General features: G+C 33.4%; 3 protein-coding genes and 1 long non-coding RNA gene across 5 annotated transcripts; 3 read left to right on the top strand and 1 right to left on the bottom strand.

Annotated features, from left to right (window-relative positions):
• The first annotated feature begins 371 nt into the window (after positions 1-371).
• LOC107368966 (HEAT repeat-containing protein 5B) lies at positions 372-8665 on the top strand. 2 transcript variants are annotated; one of them, XM_015936866.3, is made up of 11 exons: positions 384-1065; positions 1147-1358; positions 1454-1562; positions 1662-3476; positions 3591-3623; positions 3721-4002; positions 4122-5166; positions 5251-7176; positions 7450-7601; positions 7676-7901; positions 7972-8665. In XM_015936866.3, exons 1-11 carry the CDS (start codon positions 940-942, stop codon positions 8289-8291), a joined length of 6246 nt encoding a protein of 2081 aa, XP_015792352.2. In that variant the 5' UTR covers positions 384-939; the 3' UTR covers positions 8292-8665. The 2 variants fall into 2 exon arrangements, with proteins under 2 accessions (XP_089123500.1, XP_015792352.2); XM_089267374.1 differs by lacking the exon at positions 3591-3623 and having other exon boundaries at positions 372-1065.
• Positions 8666-9435: 770 nt separating this feature from the next.
• On the top strand, positions 9436-10912 carry LOC107368969 (uncharacterized). Its single transcript, XM_015936873.3, has 2 exons — positions 9436-10245; positions 10320-10912. The coding sequence occupies exons 1-2, from the start codon at positions 9471-9473 to the stop codon at positions 10592-10594; spliced, it is 1050 nt and encodes a 349-aa protein (XP_015792359.2). The 5' UTR covers positions 9436-9470; the 3' UTR covers positions 10595-10912.
• LOC107368970 (uncharacterized) lies at positions 10913-24044 on the bottom strand. The gene is made up of 3 exons (XM_015936874.3): positions 22113-24044; positions 18254-18346; positions 10913-14224 (listed from the first exon to the last, which is right to left on the bottom strand). The coding sequence occupies exons 1-3, from the start codon at positions 23305-23307 to the stop codon at positions 11253-11255; spliced, it is 4260 nt and encodes a 1419-aa protein (XP_015792360.2). The 5' UTR covers positions 23308-24044; the 3' UTR covers positions 10913-11252.
• On the top strand, positions 20642-23120 carry LOC107368972 (uncharacterized). The gene is made up of 3 exons (XR_003083452.2): positions 20642-20848; positions 20951-21953; positions 22038-23120. It is a non-coding gene; the product is annotated as an uncharacterized LOC107368972 (long non-coding RNA).
• Positions 24045-24146: the final 102 nt, after the last annotated feature.

Genomic DNA, 24146 nt, shown 5'->3' with positions numbered 1-24146 from the left:
AGACATAATATGGACTTTTAATTTCATTTATCAACAGACATTACATTTTAATTTCACTTCAAACACCAGGAAATTAAAAAGATTTTTCAATACAGTTCAAAGTTTCTAATACGCAGAGTAACATGCTGTTGGTTACTGTTTAATGGTGATTTATAGATGAGTTAAATATTTCTTTCTTTGACTCTTCTTTCGTTCAATGATAAAATGCTGACATTTTATTATATTTCATTTAAAGATTGAATTTTTCAATTCAAATAAATTAGTGAGACAGTTTTTGGAAAAGAGACTTAATTTTCTTTCTGTCTACTTTTTCTTCCTTCTCTAACCTCTCTTGTCTTTTCTCTTTCTTTTTCTGTTTCTTCAATGCCTACACATTTTTCTGCATCAACTCAACCTTTTAAGGTATAACGTGCAACCATTCAGTTTACCATCCTGTCTTGGTTGATGGTGAATTATTTCAACTACATAATTAATTGTTGGTTGATCTAATGAGATCATTGTTTTTCTCTGCTCTAGATTTTTGATGGTTGGGAGATTTGTATAATGTAAATTACTTAAACCAAAATTTCATATTGAATTGCCATCATGTGTTTCTATCTTCAAGTGAAATGACAACTCTGAGGCAAGACTTGCTCTTGAATTTTATTTTATTAAGTATTTTGATTTTACCTTGTTTTACCTTACATTTCTCTAAATAAATATCCCATCAACGTGTGCAAAGTGATATTTTTATTAACAAATCGTGTACATCGACCATTGAATTGTTTATCATCTTCCAGTTTGACATTTATCACCAACAACTGGTGTAGCATCAATGTTTATATCGAGCAGACTTAGAGTCCATAAATTGCTCCACAGTCAGCTGTTTGAATTTTAAAGTCTTCTATGGTCGCCAATTTTGATTATTAGTTTGTATCACATCCTTGTAAATCTGATAGTATGGAATCAACAAGCAAACTATTATTGAATGAGGCAGCATTCAATGAGCTGTCTGGTATCAAGAAGGAATTGTACATTCTTGAATGGTTAAGAAATTTGGATAAAGGCCTTAACAGCTCTCCAAAGGTTTGTGAATTCAGTTTTAAATCGATCAAACCTGGTAAATATTCTGCACATTTACTAATGAATGTTTATCTTAATACTTAGACCGAAATCAAAGAGTACCAGAAACAGTTGGTGGAACAGCTTCTTAAACAAATTACCAATAATCCAGGAGCACCGGCAAGAAGATTAATTGGTCGATGTTTAGCTACTCTATTCAATGTTGGTGATACTTTTTTACTTTTTGAAGCCGTTAATAAATGTAATGATATACTTAAAACCAAAGATGATTCTCCTAGTTATCTACCTACCAGACTGTAAGTGTTTATTACATTTTACAATATATTGGACATACCTTTTATAAATCTACATTACTCATACTTGCTCCTGTATTTTGTCAATTTTTTCACAGGGCAGCGACGATTTGTATTGGATCTATGTACGAAAAATTAGGTCGATTGATGGGTCGTTCTTACGAAGAAACTGTGATTCTTTTACTCAAATCTTTAAAAAATGCTGAGGTACAAAATCGCTTCCTTTTACCCATTTCAAGAGGAAAATCCTTAACGCTCCTTATTTTATACTTTATACTAATTGACTATCTTGTTTTCTTTTATTAGTCTCAATCCAGGTGTGAAATTTATTTAACATTGGAAAAAATTGTGTCCGGTATGGGAGCTGCTGCCGGTTCTCTTCATCGTGATATTTTTAAAGCCATTCGACACGGAATCACTGACAGAGTTATGGCAGTTAGGTGTAATGCAGCTCACTGTCTTAAAGAGATGCTTAATCATGCTCCTTTTTTGTATACCACCGAATTGGAAAGTGTTTTCTCATTAAGTTTTAGAGCCTTAGAAGAATCTAATTACGAGGTACGGTGTGCCATTGCCGAAGTTCTTGGTTACTTAGTGGCTATTACTCAAAAACCAAATCAACCGACTGCTGTTGGCAAGAATAAACTTGCCACTTTAGATGAAGTACTCAACCTCTTAGCATTAGGATTTTTAAAAGGAGGAATCGGTTTCCTTAAAGGTGGACCAAAAGATATGATCAAAGGAGGATCCGTGGTTAGTAAAGAGACCCGAGTAGGAGTTACACATGCATATGTCGTGGTAGTCAATCGTTTGGGTAATCATTGGCTTGAAAAAAATATGAATAAATATCTCTCTCATCTATTGGAGCTTTTGGCTAATCCAAAATGTTCCTCAACTCATGTTGATGCTGTTTACGCCAGACGCTGTATAGGTTTTGTCTTACGATCAATTTTAGGTAAAAATTTAGGTGAAAAATCTCAAGCACAAGCGGTTAAAGTTCTGGTGGCCATTATAAATAAACATATCAATCCAGGTCTTTCCACACCAGCCAGCAATCAAGCTGAATTGATACCAGGAGGGGGTAATAATAGCACAAATACCAAGGAAAATTATTCTATTCAAGATATTCATCAAATTCAACATGTTCTTGCATGTGCTCTCCTCGAAATTGGCTGCATCCTCCAAGACTTGGGCACATCCTCTTCATCACTTTTAACTGATTCCTCTGTCTCTGTGATAGATACCATTGTATCACTCCTCACCAATTCATCTCCGACAGTTCGTCTTGCAGCTGCTTGGGCTATAAGATGTGTTGCGATTTCTCTTCCATCTCAATTAACACCTCTCATTGAGAGGTGTCTTGAAAGATTAGAAACAGTCAAAGTTTCCCCTGAAATAATATATGGCTATTCGTTCGCACTTTCTGCTCTCTTAGGCTCTTCGTGTCAAACTCCATTGAGTATACCTCATAACAAAGGTAAACTCATTTTCAACATAGCTGAAGATCTTCTTCGTACGGCATCTCAAAATGGTCGACTATCTCTGCAACGAACCCAATCAGGTTGGCAACTAATTGGTGGTGTAATGGCTCTTGGTCCAAGTGTGGTTCGAGGTCTTTTGCCTAGGATGCTATTACTTTGGAAAAATTCATTTCCACGATCATCCAAAGGTCTCGATTCGGAAAAGGCTCGTGGTGATGCATTTACTTGGCAAATAACATTAGAAAATCGAGCTGGTGCTTTAGCAGCTATGTCAAGTTTTCTAACCTATTGTGAAAAGTTAGTCGATGAAGACATCATTCGTCGTCTTTTACCTCCAATTGAATTTGCACTGACAATGTTAACAACTTTGAGTAACATTTTTCGTAATTATGGACCAGCAGTTAAGGCTAGTGCTGCTCTTGTTCGTCTTCGTTTGTATGATACACTTCTTCTTCTTCCAGCTAATTCTTATGAATCAAGTTATTCAAATTTATTGCGAATTATTGTTGCCGATTTTACTCTTGGAGATAATGCGATTAACACTACAACAACTCTACTCCGAACACTTTGCCACCCTAATGATGAAATAATCATTGGATCATGGATTCAAGAAACAGATCATCGATCTATAGAAGATCAGGTTAGTTCAACATTCATTCACTCGAATGATTACATTTTATTCTCTTTCTAATACTAATTGTTTTTACTACTAATCTTTTAACTATCTAACTAACTTACCGTCCAATTTTTGAAGATGGAACCTAACCGTAAATCAGAAAAAAATTTTGTGAGTTACTCCTCAAAATCTTAAAATCTGATAAATGCAATTATTATTGTAAAAATATTTATAATTTTTTCTCTTCATTTCAAATTTGCATGAATAGCTTCAAATCGCAAGCACAGCAGGATCTGGAGCGATTGAACATGATGCCACTGCTCTCTATCATGAACAAGACAAAGACAATTTTATCCCTAGTCCATTACCTCTTGGATCAGCTTTGGTTAACAAATCGTGTTTAATTTTCGGCTATATTTTTCGTTTTGTTGCTAACAAACATCGTTTACAAATTTTAAACCATTTCCAAGAATGTATAAAACATGAGAAAGGAGTTCGTCAAGAAGCAATTCAGATTAATGTTTTGGCAGCTGTTTTAGGTTCTTTAAAGGTATTTATTAAATATAATTAGTATTAATAATACAATATTGAGCATACATTTTTCCGCGACTTTGGTATCAATATGGCTTCCATTAACTAATACTTTTCTATTCACTTTTTCTTGTCCAGAACTCTGCCGAAAATAAAAGTAACATTGGTTGTGAAGAAGTGAAAAAGATAATTACTGGTGTCATCATGAATTTACTGTCTCATCATAATCCTGTCATAAGATGCGCTGCTGCTCAGGGTCTTGGAAGACTTTGTTATGTTGTTGGTGATGCCAAATTTGTAGCAGAAGTTGCTCAGATATGTTTCGATAAACTGAAAACTGCACGTGATGCGCTATCAAGAACAGGCCATTCTCTTGCTCTTGGTTGTTTACATCGTTACATGGGAAGTCTTGGGTCCAATCAACATCTAAATACTAGCATAAGCATCTTGTTAGCTCTTTCACAAGATTCAACTTCACCAATTGTCCAAGTTTGGTCTCTTCATGCCTTAGCATTGATTGCTGATTCTGGAGGTCCAATGTTCAGAACATATGTTGAACCAACTTTATCTCATTCCATGAAGTTGCTAGTTCAAGTTCCTTATTATCATTGTGATGTTCACCAATGTATTGGTAAACTTCTTTCTGCTGTCATAACTACAGTTGGACCTGAACTTCAAAGTGATTCTCCCGCTCTTACTGTTACTCGATCATCTTTATTGATTTCATGTGGAGTTATGCAGGATCATTGTGATCCTTTGACTCAATCTCAAGCAATTGGTTGTTTACAGCAACTTCATATGTTTGCCCCTAAACATGTTAATCTTTCATCTCTAGTTCCAATGTTATGTTCAGTTCTCAATAGTCCACATTTATTTTTACGCCGATCATCAATTGCATGTCTTCATCAACTTATTCAACGAGAAGCTAAACAAGTTTGTAATCATGTTGCCGTCTGGCTGAAGGAGATGAAAAATTCTGACACTAAACAATTTAACAATGGAATCAATTATCTTCACAGTGATCATGGATTACCGGGAATACTCTTTTATTTTATGGATCATGAAATCGACAGCAAGATTTTATCAGATATTCAAAAAATTATCACCAGTTTAGTTCAATCGATTGCTACAGAAAATCTTCAATCTTGGATAGCTCTCTGCAAGGAAGTTTTATGTGCAGCAGGTAAATTGTTAATGTTTTACCCATTTAATGGTCAAGAAGAAGAAAAAAAATTAATAAATGAAATTTCCTTTCTTTACCTTTTAGATCCAAGTTCAAGCTTGTCAACTCCTGAGAAAGATTTTGAAGGCGATGGGGATTGTGATGATGACGAATCCAAATTCAAGGCACGAGATGATACCCCCAATCAAGCCACGGCTCCTCCTAAATGGCGAACTCGTGTTTTTGCCACACAAACGCTCTGTAGAATCATTCAAACCTGTGAAAATAGCAAAGAGGCGAAAGCGCATTTTGATTTGATTACAGTTCGTGAAAAGAAGTCAACTGGTCATGAGAAAGAAGCTTTCCTTGTTCATCATCTTTCAGATCTCATCCGAATGTCTTTCATGGCTGCAACCTCAGACAGTGATCAACTTCGTTTGGAAGGATTACAAGCCCTTCAACTAGTTATTGATAAGTTTGCCAAAGTTCCCGAACCTGAATTCCCTCAACATGTTATTTTGGAACAATATCAAGCCCAAGTTGGAGCAGCTTTACGTCCTGCTTTCTCACCTGATACACCATCTCATGTAACTGCCATGGCTTGTCAAGTTTGTAGTGCATGGATTGGAAGTAAGGTTGCTCGAGATCTCAATGATTTGCGTCGTGTACATCAATTATTGGTTTCATCTTTAGCCAAGTTACAAAAAGATTCGTCGTCCAATCTATATAATGAAAGTGCATCTACTCTAGAAAAACTTGCCATTCTTAAAGCTTGGGCTGAAGTTTATATTGTCGCAATGGAAGAAGAAGAGCAGAGAAAACAAGCAAAAGAAAAAGATGAAGAAAATGATTTCAAGGAATTAGAAGGTGTCAATGAAAGTTTGCTTCATCTAGTTAAACCAGAGCTTCTATCACTTAGCAAATATTGGCTGATGGCTTTAAAAGATCATGCACTGTTAACTCTTCCGTCCGATTTTTCGGGCCAACTTCCTCATGATGGTGGTGCTTTTTATACTCCAGATACAATTGAAGTAGCTCGACCAATTTACCGTCAATCATGGCCACCGATTCTTCATGCTGCTGCCCTATGGCTTTGTTCAGAGGGATTTACCCAATCGGGCGAAAATAATTTCATCGAAGATAAAATCAAAAATGAATCGATTCAAGAAGAAACTAGAATACCTTTAGACAAGGCCAATGATGATGAAACTTATTTTCCGCTTCTTTTTGGCATTTGTATGGAAGCTTTATGTAATCCAAAATCAACTGAACCTTTATCTTACATAATTATCTGTCTTCGTTCAATGGAAACACTGCTAACACATCCTTATCCACAATCAATGATTGGATCTGACACTAAACTTGCAATCGAGTTGTGTAATGTTCTTCATCGTCTCCTCTTAACTCGAGATAATCCTATTTGCCAGAGTCTAATTCTTAAGATCGCCCTTCTTATAATGGAATCCCGGCGCAGTCACTTGGAGACAGAGAAAAAGAAGAAACTCCGTGAATTGGTACCAGCCAATCAAGGACCAGATGATGTTGATCTATTTTCAGCTGGTTTTGGGGAAGGTGGAGAAAATGGTGTAATTAATACATGGGAATCAATTGTATATGCTCTATTAGAGATTTGTCTGTGTGTTCTTGTTCGTCAACTTCCTGAATTATGTCCAAACCTTGCCAATAATCCAGGTCTTGTCACTGTCTTACAAAATCGTAAACCACCATCCGAAGAAGGTCTCAATATTATTGGTAGTGCATTGAAAATATTATCAGCTTTACCAGACCTTTGCTCACCAAAAGGAAGTATTGTTGTCCTACCTACTGTTCTTTACCTTGTTACTGGAGTTTTACGAGATGTTACAACTAAAATGTGGACCTTTTCCGTCGAGGAGGAGCCAATCATTTCTATCATGGAATCATTTAGGAAGTTGGGAAGCTCACCTTTAGCTCGTAATAAATTATGTTCAACGGAGTGGATTGAGTTACTTCAGAGTAGCTTAGCTTTTGTTCTGGATTTATGCAAGACAAGTAAGTTATACAATTGAAAAATATAAGGTACCGATTCTTTGTGCTGCAGCAACAATGATCGCTCTTTTGTTGTATTTTCATATATTCGTAACATTTTATCTATTTATCCACTTATTTTTTGCTGTCTCAATAATCAGTATGGAATAATAGTTACCATGGTACATGATTTTGTTACATAAAACAATTTAAATTCATCCCAGCCTGATTATTTGTAAATGTCTAACAAATTTCCTAATACCTGAACTTTTTCTTTTCAATAATCTCGTTTATTAGGTAGCGTTGAGCCTCGTTTGGATGATGGATTAGCTGTTACAATTATTGGTATTTTTATTACATCAACACCGCCAAAAGTTTTGAATGCTCCAAATTTACAATATCCTTGTATCAATTTGTTGAAACAAACTCTTCAAAGTACAAGAGAAGCTGTAAGTTTTGCTTGATTATACTTTTTTCACTGTAATTCATTCATATTTTAATTTTGATTTTGCTATATTCTTAGGTTGTCGTGAAATGTCTGGGCACAATTAAGTTAATTCTGGAAGTCAAAGATGATAATCTTAAAATGCCTTACATCCATGCTTTAGCACCAAGAATGATTGAATTAATTCGCCAATGGGTTACTGAAATTTCTGACGGCTCTTCATTGACTAAAGTTAAATTTAAAGTAATTACAGTTGGACTGGAAAATTTTGAATTACTTGTCAGTCTAGCTGAAACCAAGAAAAGTATGTTCTTTTTTATTATAGTCTGCAATAAACCAAGATAATTTATTAATAATTTTTTCAAATTTTACAGGAATCAACATTCTCGCTCTTTTCTTACCTGTGCTAATAAACTTGTTGCTGGAAAATAACCCACAAAGTAGACGAAGTTCTCTGAGATATTCACTTCATGAATATGCTCTTAAGCGATTGATTGCCATTGGACCTAACTATCCTGAGGAGTTCAAAAAAATTATTGGCAGTGATCCTAAATTTAAAAGTAAACTTGAAAATGCGATTAGAAATCAAGATAAAGGAGTTCCTGGGGAAGGGACAGAAGACGCTTTACGGAATCACAATAGATCTAACAATCAAATAATAGAATTGAAAACAAACTTTAGCCATTTTACTTGAGCTTTTTTTATTAGAGATTATTGTAAATCAAAATCACGATAAGAAACCTTTCCCTCGTTTTAAATGATGAATATTTGTTTATATTTGTAAAGTATACAAACTCAGCCTGACCTGAGTTTGTTGGACTCTCTTTTGAGTTTATGTGTCTATTCAATGTGAATATGAATAATTTTTTTAAATTCATTTACTCATTGGATCAGAAATTCATCAGAATTGCGAAATTTTTCTTTATATACTCTCAATTTATTTGATTAAATATTGTTAAATGTTAAATACATTGGTGGACCTTTGTAAATGGTAAAAATGTTCAATAGATTTATTTTGATCCGATCATTCCGATCGAGTAACAATAAAATCCAATTTGTAAGCGCCAATTTATTAGTTTAAGAGCTAACAATGAATCACTATGAACAGTAAAGAGGAGAAAAATAAGCCAGATTAGTGGTCTCGATTGTTAAATACAATTTGTAACAGTGTAAAGGCTTGAAATAAAATTTGGATAAATTATTAACAAAATAATTAAATTTAAATCCAATCAAATTGCGTTTAATGATTTGATGCCAAATTTATTTAACCTTACGCCAGATTGTCTCATATTTATTATTTAATGTATCATCGGTGGTGATTCTTCAAAACTAAGCTTGTCTAGTCTTACCCAGATCACTATTAACTTAATCTTTTACTAATCCACTGTACTCATAACTTGCAAAATGTTCGGAAAACATAAGTTAGTATTAAGATAATGCTAAATGAACAATAACCCACAAAAGAGGATTTCAAATAGTAACGAAAATCTCGAAGATAAATTAAGACTATAATTCTTTAAATTGTAAAGTATGAATTGCTAAATAAAAACGGTACATTTACATGTATGTTTACATATCGATACTTTGTTATGCAAAGAAATTCTCATTTGAAAGTTGAACTGAAGCTTAATTTAAATTGAATAACAATAGGTGACTAATTGTTGGTAAAATATCGCATAGTTGTTATTTTAACTGTACATAATGATGAAGAACGATGATAAATTCTGACACTTTTGAGATGAAATCATTTCATTTCTAGATGAATTTGATTTTAGTTGATGACAACAGTTGCTCATCCTTTTATCAATCAGCTGGTTTAAAAAAACTAATCTAGCTGCTCTATCTCATATAACATTGCTCTTTTTTTCAAATCATGTTGGAATTGTTTCATTGTGGTTACCATTCTCATCTTCGGTTAATCAAAAATGAGATTCAGGATGCTGAAGCCTCGAAAGTGTTATTCTATCCCCTCGATAAGCTTGATTTGGACGAAAAATATGGACATAAAGTGAAGAAAGCGTTCATTGGCTGGTGTTCACTGTTTATCATCACTGAAAGTGGACATTTATTATATTTAGCCTCAGTTCCTGGCCCTAATTGTGAACCATTAATCCGTGAATGCAATCTTTCTAAAAGTTGGGATCTGAAGAGATTAGAGTGCGGTAATAAAGACGTTTTTCTGGTTCTTTCGGACCGTAAGTTAAAGAGATGGAGATCACAAGATTATCAAGCTGAACCTGAACTAGTCGATCAATTAAACCGTGATAAAGCAAAGGTCCAAGAAATAAGTATAGGATCTAGTTTTGTTTGTGTTCTCATGGAAGATGGATCAGTCATTGGAATGGACGAAGATGAAACTCCTGTCACTTTCAAGTTGAAAGACTCTAGCGATGTATTTGTATCGATCTCGTGTGGCCATGAACATATTTTACTGTTGACTCGGCACGGATTAGTTTACTCATATGGACGAGGATCCAAAGGACAACTCGGTCTGGGAAGTTTGGAGGACGTTTTTGATGAACACAAAGAAGTCGAAGCTCTTAGTGGATTGAGAATCATGCAAATATCTGCTGGTGGATGGCATTCATTGGCTCTCTCTGAATTCGGAGACATTTATGCATGGGGATGGAATGAAAGCGGACAACTTGGTAAGATAAAAAATTTTTGAAGCAAAACATTAATGTTTAAATTCACCTAACAAAATCTCTTTCTAATCTGACAGGAGTTGGCGGTAATCAAGATGCTTCAAAGTCTGGTTTACCAACTTTGATAGATATTGATGTAAACTTTACTTCCATCAGCTGTGGATCTCGCCATTCAATGGGTATTTCTGAAGAAGGTTCACTTTATGCATGGGGCTGGAACAAATGGGGTCAATTAGGTTTAGATCCCGATGAAGTTAAATCTTTAAACAAACCGACTAAAATTGATTTCGATCGAAAAGTCACTTCTATCAGCTGTAAATATTGGTCTTCGCTGATTGAAGCTATAAACTAGCTGGCTGGAAAAAAATTGATAGATTTTGGTAAACTCTGCTCATTTCATCTGCCAAATTTCACAGCGAATTTGAAATTCATAATCTTTTCTAATTCCATTCTTTTTTAACCTGCTTGATAAGATTTATTAATTGTACTCATGTGAATGATTTACATTGTTAGATCTCACTGCCGTTTGATGTAGATTTTAAATCTCATCGCTTTGCAGTATTCGTAGTTGATGTACATAATAAAACGATTTCTTAATCTATCCTCAATTTTTGACGATTTTTGATGTAGATTTTGAGAAAATGATGAATAAAATTATTAAGATAACAAATTTTTGGAGTTGATAAAATAAAATTTAATAAGCAATTGAAAATAATTAACGAACAATTGAAAACTATAAGAGTAAAAACAATTTTAAAAAAATTAAAAAATGTGACAACTTCAAATTGAAGTAAAATATTCTGATTCAATCAGGTTGATGAGTGTAAGAATAATATAAATTTACAATTTAATGATGATATTTTTGATAATGTCAATGAAAGTATAGTTGATTGATTAACTATTAAGTCTATTGTGAACTGGTGAAAATTTAAGACTCAAATTGATCATAAGTAAAGTTCAATCAATGTTTCCATTGTTTTTGAGCTGTTTATCATTTCTCACTTGTCAGTCTATTCAAGTTTAATTTGACTCGTTTTACTTGGTTTCCTTTTCTTCAACCGTTTTTCATTTAATTTAAAGTCTAATTGTTCAGATTTGGCTACTGGCTCAGGAGATGGATCATCCTCGGGTGGAAGAAGGACAACGATTATAGGGACATCTTCAACACCTCCAGTTACATTGGACATTTTTTTCATCTGTTCAATTTTAGCCTGAACGGAAGCTAAACTATCAGCCATGTGAGTAATTTTAACATCATCTTGACTCATTGTTGTACTAATTGGTGTCTTTTCTTCATCCATTTCATCTCCACTGTCATCAGTGAGATTTTCTTCATCACCATTGGTATCATCGCCGTCACTGCCATCACGTTTGGCAGCATTAACCGATTTACTGTCTTCATCATTCTCATAATCTTCATTGTCTTCCCTTTTTGTCGAACTAGTTGAAGGTGCAGATGTTACTACCGATGATGTCCCACCAGATGAGGAACCAGAGGAACCTGATGATCCACTATCAACATCATAATCAGTGTCCTTTTTCACCTCTTCATCCTTCTTATCACCTGAAGAGTCTCCTTTATTTTCCTCTTTCTTATTTTCCGTGGTGTAACTTTTACTATTATATTTACTGTTATAAGCTGATGAATACGTAACTTCGTCAATGTACAATTTTTTGGGTTTTACCGTTTGACTGTTTTCATCTCTTTTCTTCTTCTTTTCATCTTTCGCCTTTTCTTCTGGAAGGTCGTAATCATCGTCTTTTTTGGCTGGGCTGGATGTCGCTTCCTTCTTCTCCTCGTCAGTCTTTGATTTCATTTCAGTCTTGCTTGTTGATTTATTTTCATCTTTCTTGGCTTTTGAATCGCTCTCTTCATAGTCATAATCGTCATTTTTCTTCTTTTTATCGACTTTTTTGTCCTCTTCATCTGCTTCTTTCTTTTTTCCCTTTGATTTTTCTTCCTTATCCTTTTTGTCCTTTTTTGAGTCTTTCTCGTCGTAGTCATCATACGAGATATCTTCTTCGTCTTTCTTGTCTTTTGTATCTTTCTTGGCTGGTTTTTTCTTCTCGTCCGTTTTGCTTTCAACATCTTTCTTTTCTTTCTTTTCTTTCTTTTTGTCGTCGTCCTTTTTCTCTTTCTCCTTCTCTTTATCACCATTTTCATCGTAATCATAATCGTCCTTTTTCGTTTCTTTGTCCTTTTTAGTGTCCTCTTCCTTTTTATCCTCTTCTTTCTTCTTCTCGTCCTTTTTATCAGAACCCTTCTTGTCATCATAGTCATAATCATCACCATCCTTTTTATCCTCTTTATCCTCTTTCTTTTCTTTCTTTTTCTCTTCCTTCTTTTCCTTGTCTTTACCATCCTTTTTGTCATCACCATAATCGTAGTCGGTCTCATCGACGTCTTTCTTGTCTTCCTTTTTACTCTTCTCTGTTGTTGTCGAGTCTGGATAATCATAATCATCGGTTGCTGTTGACGTTCGACTCGATTCTGTTGATACTGTCGCTCTTTCTGTTCTGCCTGGTGCTGGTGTCGTTGTAGTAGTCGACGTAGGATATTTTTGACCATAAGCTCCACCATAACCACTGTCATCACCAGAACCATAGCCATACTTTTCAGTACGATTCAAGAAAATTGGATTGAGTTTGAGCTTAAAGAATGGATCTTTGTGTTTTGGTTTCTTTTCAGGATGAGTTTCATTAACAGAGTGTAAGCTAATTCTTGGACGAAGATCTAAGATGAGTTGCGGCTTGTCGTTTGTGGCACGATTATATTTTACAATCTTTTTACCGAAAATTTCCTTCGGATAACCTCCATACTTTGGCTTGCTTGAATATCCTGGTGATGGGTATCCAGAATGATGAGGCGGAGGTGGAGGTGGTAACGGGGCTGGTTGATATGGACCATGAGCAGGGTAAGCTGATTGAGGATGAGGTTGTGGTGGAGGATAAGCAGGGCCATATCCTGGATGTCCTCCAGGAGCTGGAGCAATTTCAGGATGACCAACACTTCTGCCATTTCCATCACCAACTGGATAACTTGACCCATTACCAGCAAATGTGACCCTGTTTGTTGCGTATGGGCTTCCAACTGGTGGACCAGGCCAATTATCGGGCTTAGAGTAGGGTTGGTAAGCTTGAGAGTAACCTGAGGCGGCTGCTTTGTAAGGAGCTGAATAACTGCCACCACTGGAAGACTTATAACTGGATCCAGAGGAATATTTGTAATTGTTGTTATACTTTTCCGATTCATAATTGTTGTATGATTGATGATAATTTGATGGAGGAGGAACAGGGTGTCCAGCATGTCCTGGTGGAGGCACAGGGTGACTACCAGGAATTGGTGGCGGTGGATAGTACGGGTGTGGAGGACCTGGTGGGCCTGGTGGACCTGGTTGATATGGACCGTTATATGGAGGTGGAGGAGGATATGGATGAGGGTGAGGGTGAGGATGGTGAGGAGGATAAGGATATGGATTAGGTGCTGTTGGTGGTGGTTCAATTGGAATTTTATCCTTTTTCTCTTCTTCCGATCCATTCATCTTTTTTGGAAAAGGTTCTGGTGGAAGGAAAATGTCTTGCATATTTGGATCTTCTTCAACGGGCTTAGGTTCTAATGGATCTTTGGTTCCTGTTGTAATTTTGACTCTTGGTGAAGCATGGAGTTTCACTTTGAGTGGAGGTAATTTGAGATTAGATTCAATGTAGGTCTTGGGGAAGTGAGGAAGCTTCAGCTTTATACGCGGCCTTGGAGGTGGTTTGTAGTACGATTTACCATAACCTTTCCCATGATAGGTTGGATAAGATGATTCAGCAGCAGTTTTACCTGCTCCATCAGCATACTCATCTTGTCCTCCTCCGCCTCCAATAGTCAACCCTCCATTTCCAAAGCTTATTGATGGAAGTCGAATGCCTGATCCACCTCCAAATGAGATTCCTGGTCCTTCACTACCTGCTTTATCTTCATCATGATGAGGCGCAGCTAAAAAAACAGATAAAAATCTGGTTAAAAATTATGGATCTTCAAGTGGATAAGAATCAACAACATTCAATTCAGTTGCAATCAACTATCAAAAATTGCATTAACTTTTGGAACCAACATTTCAAACTAATCAAACATTTAACATTTAATCAACATAAGTTAATGAAGTTGATAATTAATCTGTCTGCGCCATTTAAGTTATCAACTTTTTAGATTATTTGATCAATCGTATCAGTCTAGTCTTTTAGTCAAAATATTGAAATCATTTATTCAGTCATTTCAGGACAACTACTTTGATATAATGCCTCATTTATTGTATAACTATAAATATTTTTTTGCCATCAAAATAATTAGCATTACATCAAAGTATGATGCATAAATTGTAAGGCTCAAGCAATCATCATAAACTCATCATAAACTAACATCATCAACACGAATTCAATTTAACATGTCCAGCAAACTGGCATATTATTTCAATCAAGATCAACAAATATTTGTTTGTATCACAGAAGTCTGAAAATAACCCAACAAACAACAACAATCAACAGTTTGAGCTAAACAATTTATGATAATTCACTTTGTCTACCCAAAATTGATTATATTTTTATAACAAAATATGAAACTTGTGCCAAAATATTATCATTAAATCATGTTTAAATATTATGACTGTAAGATTATACCGTTAGTGGGAAACCGTATAAATCTCAACCTTATAAATAACCCAACAATAGATTGATTGTTGTGAGTGGTGAAAGTGTTGCTTAAATTACTAATCAACAATTAAAATCAGGAAAAGAACTGCAAGTAAATTAATTGCTTGAAAATAACTGCACAAAAAAAGGTAAACATGAAAAGATGAATATAAAGATTGTGAAAATTACAGTCCAAACCTTTGGTAATATTAGTTCTGGTTAGGATTGAAATACGTTTTGATTAACAGTTGTAAAAGGATTAGCTTAAGATGATCAAGAAGATCAAAAAAGGCGATTGTAATCAATACAATAAATCGTAAAATGAAGGAGATTTTGTTTTACCTTTTCAAGTTACCTTCAAATTATTGTTCATTTCATTATTATTATCACCTTTAACACTCCTCTTTGATTCATTATTTGATTGTTTGTTAATATTATGCCTCAAGTTTACTATTAAATGATGTTAACGGACTCTTGAAATAAATAGGTAAAAAAATGCAATCTAATTGTGAATAGTTGATGGTAAAGCTCAATTACCAAATTTGCTTTCTCCGTTTACATTAAACCATCTCGTTGACTGAGCCCATCATCAAAACAGCAATCATCTTCAATCATTTCAATTTTCAATCCACCACTTTTCGGTAATCTTTTAATCCTTTCCTCAAATAATATACTAATAATGATAATAAAAAAACCTCCTAAATCTTCAATTTCTCATCCATCTTTACTGATCATCAAATTTTGATTGTCTTGACACACAAGATACGGAAAAGGTCAACGTCAAGTTACACAACAAAAAGCAACAATTTACATTAACAATCCAATGAAAAGCACAGATACGATCCTTGATCAGTCGATTAAATTACCAACAATTTGGACAAATATAAACAAAACCTGAAAATAACTAAACCATTAACCTTTACACATTAAAATGATGAAAACACAAGATTGGGTTAAAAGTGAATCTAATTTTTCAATGTAAACATCGATTTGATTGCCATCTTTCAACATGAATTGTAATTATTTTAAAAATTTCGGACCAATTTCAATCTAATATCAAAATAATGATCTTGAAGTTGATTCTGATAGCTATTGATTCAGTTTTTAATATGAAAAAGGCCAACTTATTGATTTTTTGATAATTGAAAGCAAAAAGAAACTGCAATGAAATGAAAAACAGATGAAAATAGGAACCAAACTCTAAGATTAACCTAATGTTTACCAAAACAATTGTCCAATAATTTACCAATAATGACAATTGATTTACATTTTTTGTCCCCTTGAATTGAAAAACCTGTTTTATTTTGCTTCAATTGCTATTAAAAGATTGAAATAATAATAGCAATAATAAAGTAACAAAATGTTTCTTGTTAAAAATCAATGATTGTTAATGCATAATGATAATGATGAGAAGGAAATTAAAGGTTCAACTGCGATTCAGTTGAATGATCCCATTGAATTAGTGTTGTTTTTTATTTGATATTTTGATTGAATTACTTGAATAATAATTTACAAACCAAACAAGTAAATTGATATTAATAACAATTGATAGCGCACTTTGATGTGAATACTTAGTATAATAAATTGCGTGTCAATATTGTACAATCAACTGATTGTGTAAACAGAAGATACAAAAATCAAGACTGAAAAAAAAGATGGTTCAGTAATACTGGTAATAACATTGAATTGAAATATTATTACACACTTCCATACAAAATAAGCAGATAATGATTACATGGTCTCAATTGGATACAATTAATTATTGCTTCTTAGCTTGATTCTTCTGTTAAACCAGCTTCTAATCTGTTCACGTATTAATAGACATCATGTTCAACTGAATCTCCGGTATGATTCAAGTCACTATTTACCAAATTATCACCCAAAATCAAACAAAAAGGATCAATCAATCATAACAATGAAATCAAAGTGAAGCAGCAACCTTTCAACCCAAAGATGAACATGAAATATATGTAACATTAAATGATAAACATAAAGAGTTCATCAAAAGTCATCGGGTTATTTTTCATTCAGATATTCAGATCGATCCAGTTGAAAACTCAAGGCAAGTCAAGAGCTTGTTTTGATTCTTATGTATTAGGTTGCCCGGCTCAAAGTGGCGGAACTTTTATTTTTAATATTTCATTTATACCTGAATCAATTCAGTCAATTTTTTTAAAAATTATTTAAGTAAAGATTCAGAATTTTTTTGACACATCTTAAACCCTTTAGACATTGGTAATTCGAAAGTAATTAGATAAAAATCGAAAAATGGCAATTTTGTAAATTTCGAACTTTGTGGCTTTATAGCGTTGTTACCGATGAAAAATTTTTCAAAGTCATTTCGTCTAATTATAGTAATTGGGTTGATTAAAAATCACTTTTCTCAATTTTTATCCTGATCACCAAGTTTTCGAGAAATGTTCGATTAAAAAAGTTTCTATCGCGAGCAAATTACAGGGGGGACCCTTGGTTTTTTAGAAAATTTTGAGCCGCAAGAAATTTCATTTTTTTGATTTTTTTTCCAATAAATTTCGAATTAGAAAACGGAAAATTATAAATCATGTATCATAAAAATTCTGCATCCTTCCTTATATGATTAGCAAAAGGATTGTTTTAATTGCTTCGATTAACAATAAAATATTAACATTTAAAGTTCCGCCACTTTGAGCCGGGCAACCTAATATTTGATTTGAATCACAGCTGAATATCAACAGGTTGCCAGTGTCACATCTTCATGTTTATCTTCATGTTACAAAGCTAACAGGTTAAGTGTATCAACAATGATCAAAATCATAATCTAATTGGAATTGATTAAACTCTCGATTAACAGGAAGAAGGAACAGAAGTTGTCAATGGGAAGACTTCCTCAAACAGAGTAAATCCTTTTACCATTTCAACAGTCATTTTACAGTTTTTCGGTTAATCGTTGAAATTGCTGTTAATCCAACAGAAAGAAAATTCAGCTCGAAAGGAAATAAATTATACATTAATCAAGATAATGAAACTGATGATGAGCCTACGGCTAATAGCAACCAAGCAACTGTTATATTTCATATCAATACAAAAACAAAAACTATTTTAGTTACTCGGTCAATCAAAAGAAACCCAATTTCTTGATTCATCATCATCAATATATTTGCAACTAATAGCGATTTTTGGTGTTTCAGGTTAACATGCTTTAAAACGCTGAGAGTCAACATTTCATGTTTGGCTTTCATTTGATTTATAAAAATCATTCAATAAAATGGGAAAAACATGTTTCGTCTGTTCAAATCACTAATCAATATTTTCACTCTCAATCCACTTTTGATGTTATATTATTAATAATACAACTTACATTGTCCTCTTGATCTTGCCGGCATTGATGATGAACTTGATCCTGATCCACCTCCAAAGCTGATTGAAACACCACGACCAGAACCACCTTGTCCTGAAATTAATGTATAAATATATCTCAATTAGATTGATTGGTTAAAATTAATGTCAGATTAATATGTTTCACTATTTGTAAAATTCAAAAGCAACTTTCAATGTTTGCTTTACAATTAGCCTCACATTTACTGTCAATCAAACCATTGTTTCCATTGATTTTCATTACATTTCAAAGGTTTGTAAATCCATCAAATCCATCTTTAATTAACCTGACATTAAACTGATTAAATTTTTCACTAAACCAAGTATTAATATGCGTTAAGTCAATCAAATGTCATCTTATATTGTCACTAATCACCATCATTAATCTATTAGCTTGCAATTACTTTCTAAATCAAGCTTAGTCTATTTTCATCTGGTTTTGTTAACAACAGTTAAACACGTTCAACCAAAGTGAATTGACAAGCTTATTGAAAAATTAACTTATGGTTAATTGTTGGTCAGCATTTATTAATAGCAAATCTTATTGTTTAATGTTAATGTTAAACATAAACCAAAAGGTTAATAGTTTGTTGATTAACATTTGATCCTTTTTTGGGTAAGATAAAAGGTTCAAAATTATCACAATCAGTGACAGAAAAGTAACAATATTGATGAATGATTAGGAACTTGACAATGATGAGTTGTGACAATTATCAATTGTAAAACCAATCGAGCTTCAAATTGATTGTTCAATAATTGCTCAATAACCACAAAAAATGGTTAAAAAAGTTAATTCAATTGATTTGGTAAGAAATATAAAAACTGAATCGCTTTCTAATCGAAAGCATTTCAGTTTTTTCACGATTCCATTCAAAGCTTGGGTTAATTGTTGCCTTAAATATTGACATTCAACAATTTCACTTGATTATGATAATCTATAGCGTCTCTAATATGGACAGATTTGAATTAAGAGTCAAACTCTTTCTCGTTATTAAATCATCAATTTACACTTTTAGGATTTGGTTAAATTTGTGTCTAATTATCTGCTTGATCGTGCTTTTTTCATGTTAATAAGTGTTATAATTAAATTTAAAGCTATCATTAGATTTAATCATTGTGATTTAATTGGTGAAAACCAAGGTAAAGATCAAAAGTAAATTTTGGTTAATCATTCATCCAATTTTTAGATTCTTATTGTCTGAGGTTTAAACTGTCTTTCTAATCATATTCTGATTTTAAGATGATGATGATGATTGTTGGTTGGTTGATGGTAATTATAACAGCAATTTAGGGGGCTTTTTTAAATTGCATAAATTTTTAAGAGAAGCTTGTTAGGAACTTTAAATAAACCATCTTTTAGCAAATTTAACCTTTTCCGCATCATTTTGACACTAATTGTTGCCAAGCTGGTAACAATAATCTGGTAAACTATTACATTGGTTATTAAACAATAATAACGGCTATTTTTGACAGCAAAACAAATATATTAAAACCATTTCACAATTCTGCCAAAAAACCATTACAATTGTAATGAACTTGCTGTATTTAATCGTTATGTGTTTTTGTACCAACACAATGTAGATAACTTGATACTACAGTATTATCATAATCAGCTTGTAATGATTGAAATCGCGATGGATAAACTAATGGTTAAACGGTTGGAAAAAAGACGCATTTTGAGGTGACAAGGCAATGAAGCATCATTAAGGAACTCATCATTAACATCAGCAATGTCCACCTTAATTATTTAGAATGTCCATTGAGTAGAAGAGAAATAGTGACAAAAATGAACACCAAAATCATTTGTGATTATCAGCAATTTAACCATGAGTGATTGACCTTACAATTAGACTTGCAACCGGCTGACAATCTCAATTGGACTCGCTATGAGACTTCAAATTTGGTAAGAAACACTCATGTGTAATTGTTGCTTTCATCGTCCTGATAATGATGAAGCAGTTTATGATGTTGCTGTTGTCGATTGTGATAGTACAGTCGCTAGATTGTCGGAGGTCTAAAGTAATTAACTTTTTGATTGAAAAAGATGACACTTTCTAAAATAAGATCACCAAATTTTCCAAGACCATTTTAGGTTCATTTTACCAGTTGATTATGATGATTGAAACGAGTATAATGTTGGTTACATCAGTCAAAATGGCTATTGTTGATGAGAGATGGAATTAAGATGATGAGGATAAATTAAAAGAGTATAATTAACTGTTAAGTAATCTTATTCTCGTTGGTAAAGTGATTAACTCTTGCTGTGATGAGCAATATGAGAATCGGTTAAAAACAAAACAATAAACTATCGCCATCTCTTTTACATAATTCAACTTAATGCTAGGGCTCATTATTTTCCCTCTCTTTTGTTTCGTGTGTTGAGTCAATGTTGTATCAAGTTGATTATTTTTCGTCTGATGAAACTATCGTTTTAGAGCTTTCATTATTTTTATAATTATCATCACCATCATCTTCAAAAGTGAAATTGAAAATTAAAAATCCATCTACAGGTCATCAGTTTATCTATTTAATAATAGATTGCAATTGAATATGAGTTTGAATGTTCCCATTATTCAAGGTATTGTTTTTCAATTGTGTATACTCTTGCCTTGTTTCCTCTTTTTTTCATCGTCTGTTTTGTTTATTGATTTTTTTTTGTTTTTTTACTTGTTGATTACAGAAATTCATCATCATCAACAACAACAATAATCTATTCAACATCAATTTGTAGATTCTTTTTAATCAATCAAGCTGACTATCGTTCCAAATATTTTGTTATTTGTGATCGTGTTTACATACAATAATGAATTGGAATGGAAGTTGCGTTAATCAGCCATTGTTAACTCTTGTGTAATTCGCTAACCATAACAATAAGGTGTTTATCCTCATCATCGCTTTCTTGGTCCATCTTCCTTTTCAGGTGATGATTGGAAGTTTGAAAGTGATCACAAATGTGTAAACAACCAACAATGATTGGAAATTTTTACCATTTTTTATCAAAAATGTGTCTTGCAGTTTGAGGAATCTCACAAGCTGATAACTATTGTAACTTTGAAGCCTAAGTAAACATCAAAAGGAATCTGTCATGATCATGATCATCTTTGAATTTACTGTTGTTGCCAATCGGATGGAAATGGGAAAAAGAAAAGCAAAAGAAAAGGTGAAAAAAGGAAGGAAAAGAGGTGGAGTGAAATTGAAGAAAAACCTGGCTAAAGTTGGACAATTAACCTAAATGATAATGAGTAGAAAGAAGTCCAAAAAGTAATCTCAACTTGACAGAATTGAAGAGTGATACAAAGATGAAGATGAAGATGAGATGGCGAAGAGGAGCAAAAAAAGAGAGAGTGAAGATGAAAACTGGTCCACCGTGAAATAATTTTAAAGATACTATTAATACAAGATTTCCACTCTCATCATCATAATCGCAATCATCGTCATGTCTGAAGATATCAAAAAGGCACAAGTTCCCCTTTTCCAGGTTCAATTTTTGATAAATATAACCTCAACCTTTAATTTGTTGTCTGATTTTGTTTGCGTTACCTCAACAATTTATTTAGTTATCAGCAATTCAATTAATGCCTCAATCAAAAATGACTTTGAATCAAATTAAGATGGTCGCATCTTACAACAGTTCATTGTAAATCATCCAGCCATACCACTCAATTCATAGACATTCAAATCAAGTATGCCTCCAGCCTCATAAATATTTAACAATCATTTGGATTTTAAATTCCAAATAAAACTAATTTAAGTTACTGTCTATTTAGAGTAGCACATTGGAAAGTTAAAGTCGTCAAATGAAAATTTCAAAAAAGCAAACAAGCAAATAACAATGGACTAACCTAAATCAAGTGAAATTCCTCGACTCGAACTGGCGGATGATAAACTACCAGCAGCTGAGTTTGGCTGTTTCTTTTTGTATTTCTTTGGTGAGGATCCCGTCGAAGCTGGACCCACACTTATTTGGCCTTTTTTAAACGTAATTTGCGCTTTACCAAATCTAATTGCTGTACCACCTCCAGGTGCCCCTCCAATACTGATTGTTGGACCCGAGGCTTCACTAGGTTGTTGTTTACTTCGTTTACGATTACCAACTTGTGGTTTGATCAATGGTGATGGATAATTCACTTTGGGTACTAAACCACTTCCAGCGTAGTTGGATGCATAACCAACAGATGGATAATTTGGTGAATAACTTTGACTTGGTTTAAGAGCAACAAAATTATTTGTTGATGATAATGGTTGGTAGGCACTATTTGCATTGATTGCTGGCGATAAAAACCCTTTACTGGTAACAATGCTATTACTTGACTGGGAAGTAAATGGGTTTAGAGAAGATGATGAGGAAGATGAACTTAACGATGGTGATGATGAAAAGGAATCAAAATTAATGGGCGCTGGAACAGATTCCTCAACAGTGTAAGGTGTATAAGCAAAAGCTGGCAATGAAGATGAAGCTGAAGATGCTAACGATCCAAATGAATTGCTAAAAGGATTGGATTCCGAAGTAGCAGATGAAGCAGATGGGAAATAATTTCGCCAAGAACCTCGATTCCCATTGCCACTTAGAGCTCGAGGTATAAACGAACTGGGAATAAGTGATGAAAAAAGTGATTTTAATCCCGAAGAGGAAGACGATGAAGATGGTGGTGATGATGGAAGATATGGTGAACTTCTGCGATGAATTGAATGTGAACTAAATGAGTTTACTGATGGCGATGAAAATGGCAAGATTAAAGGTGAAGATGAATAGGAAAACAATGGATTGGACCAATCTGTCCTTTGACCACTGGTACAAATTGCTAGGCACAAAACAATTAACACAATCATGATTGATGATCTTATTGGAAGACTTTTCAAGCCTCCATTTTTGATTGATAACCACATTTTAACAGGTAAATAATTGGTAAAACATAGATTACCATTGATTTGGTAAGTTGATTTGGATGATGCTTCTTCATGAGAAGATGACAATAAACTGCATTCAATTGGAGGTAACAGATTGGCTTCAGATTTGCTGTTAAAGCTACTTTTCATGGTTAATTGAATTGACCAATCAAGTTAAATATTGAAATTTGGATGGATGAAGAAGACGCAAAAGACAAAGAACACAAATTATTAATTAAAAACTATTATTAAAAGGGATTGGTATTAAAATCAAGTTGAATTTGAATAGGACAATCAGCGATCCAAAACCCAAACCTTGGTTGGACTCAAATCAATCAACTTTGTCATCATGATCAACCTTTTGCTTTCCATTATTTTTACATTCTATCATAATCATAATAATAATGATCAACTTTGTTACTAATTTAAATTACTTGATCAATTAACACTAAGATACGATTTATAAGAAGAGTTAAAGGTAAAAGTTTTTTCAATGAAAAGGTTAATGGAAGGTAAAGAGAGCAAAAGATTTTTACTAACTCATCACGGTAAAGAAGATGAAAGTGTGATGAGGAAAGGTTGCTGTAAGATGATGGTGAGATGATGAAAGGAGGGAATAAGATGATAAAAATGAAGTCTCTTCAGTTTTAAAACAACAACTGAGAGACTCCTTAAGGTAAAAACAGTTTAAATGAATCAGGCTGACAAGTAAAAACAAGTAACTCAGGGTAAGGATGAAAATATAAAACTGGTCTACAGCAATTTACTTAATATTGATTTGATCAAAAAAAAGGTATATAATTATCATAAATAGTCAACATGATTAACATTAAATGAAGAAATCTAAATCATTATTCAATAAATCTATTGATAGTTCATTTTCAACCTTCAAACCCAATTTGTATCATCTTTAAAGTAGCCATTTGTTCACAGTTAAACCTTTACCCGTAATTTTAACACTGTTAATTGTTATACCATTATAAGCTTAC

The sequence above is a fragment of the Tetranychus urticae genome, chromosome 2 (assembly GCF_039701765.1).
Source record: "Tetranychus urticae isolate SD_2017Ah chromosome 2, NJAU_TeUrti_SD_1.0, whole genome shotgun sequence".
Classification (NCBI taxonomy): Eukaryota; Metazoa; Arthropoda; class Arachnida; order Trombidiformes; family Tetranychidae; genus Tetranychus; species Tetranychus urticae.
This window is presented reverse-complemented; position numbering and strand designations above follow the sequence as displayed.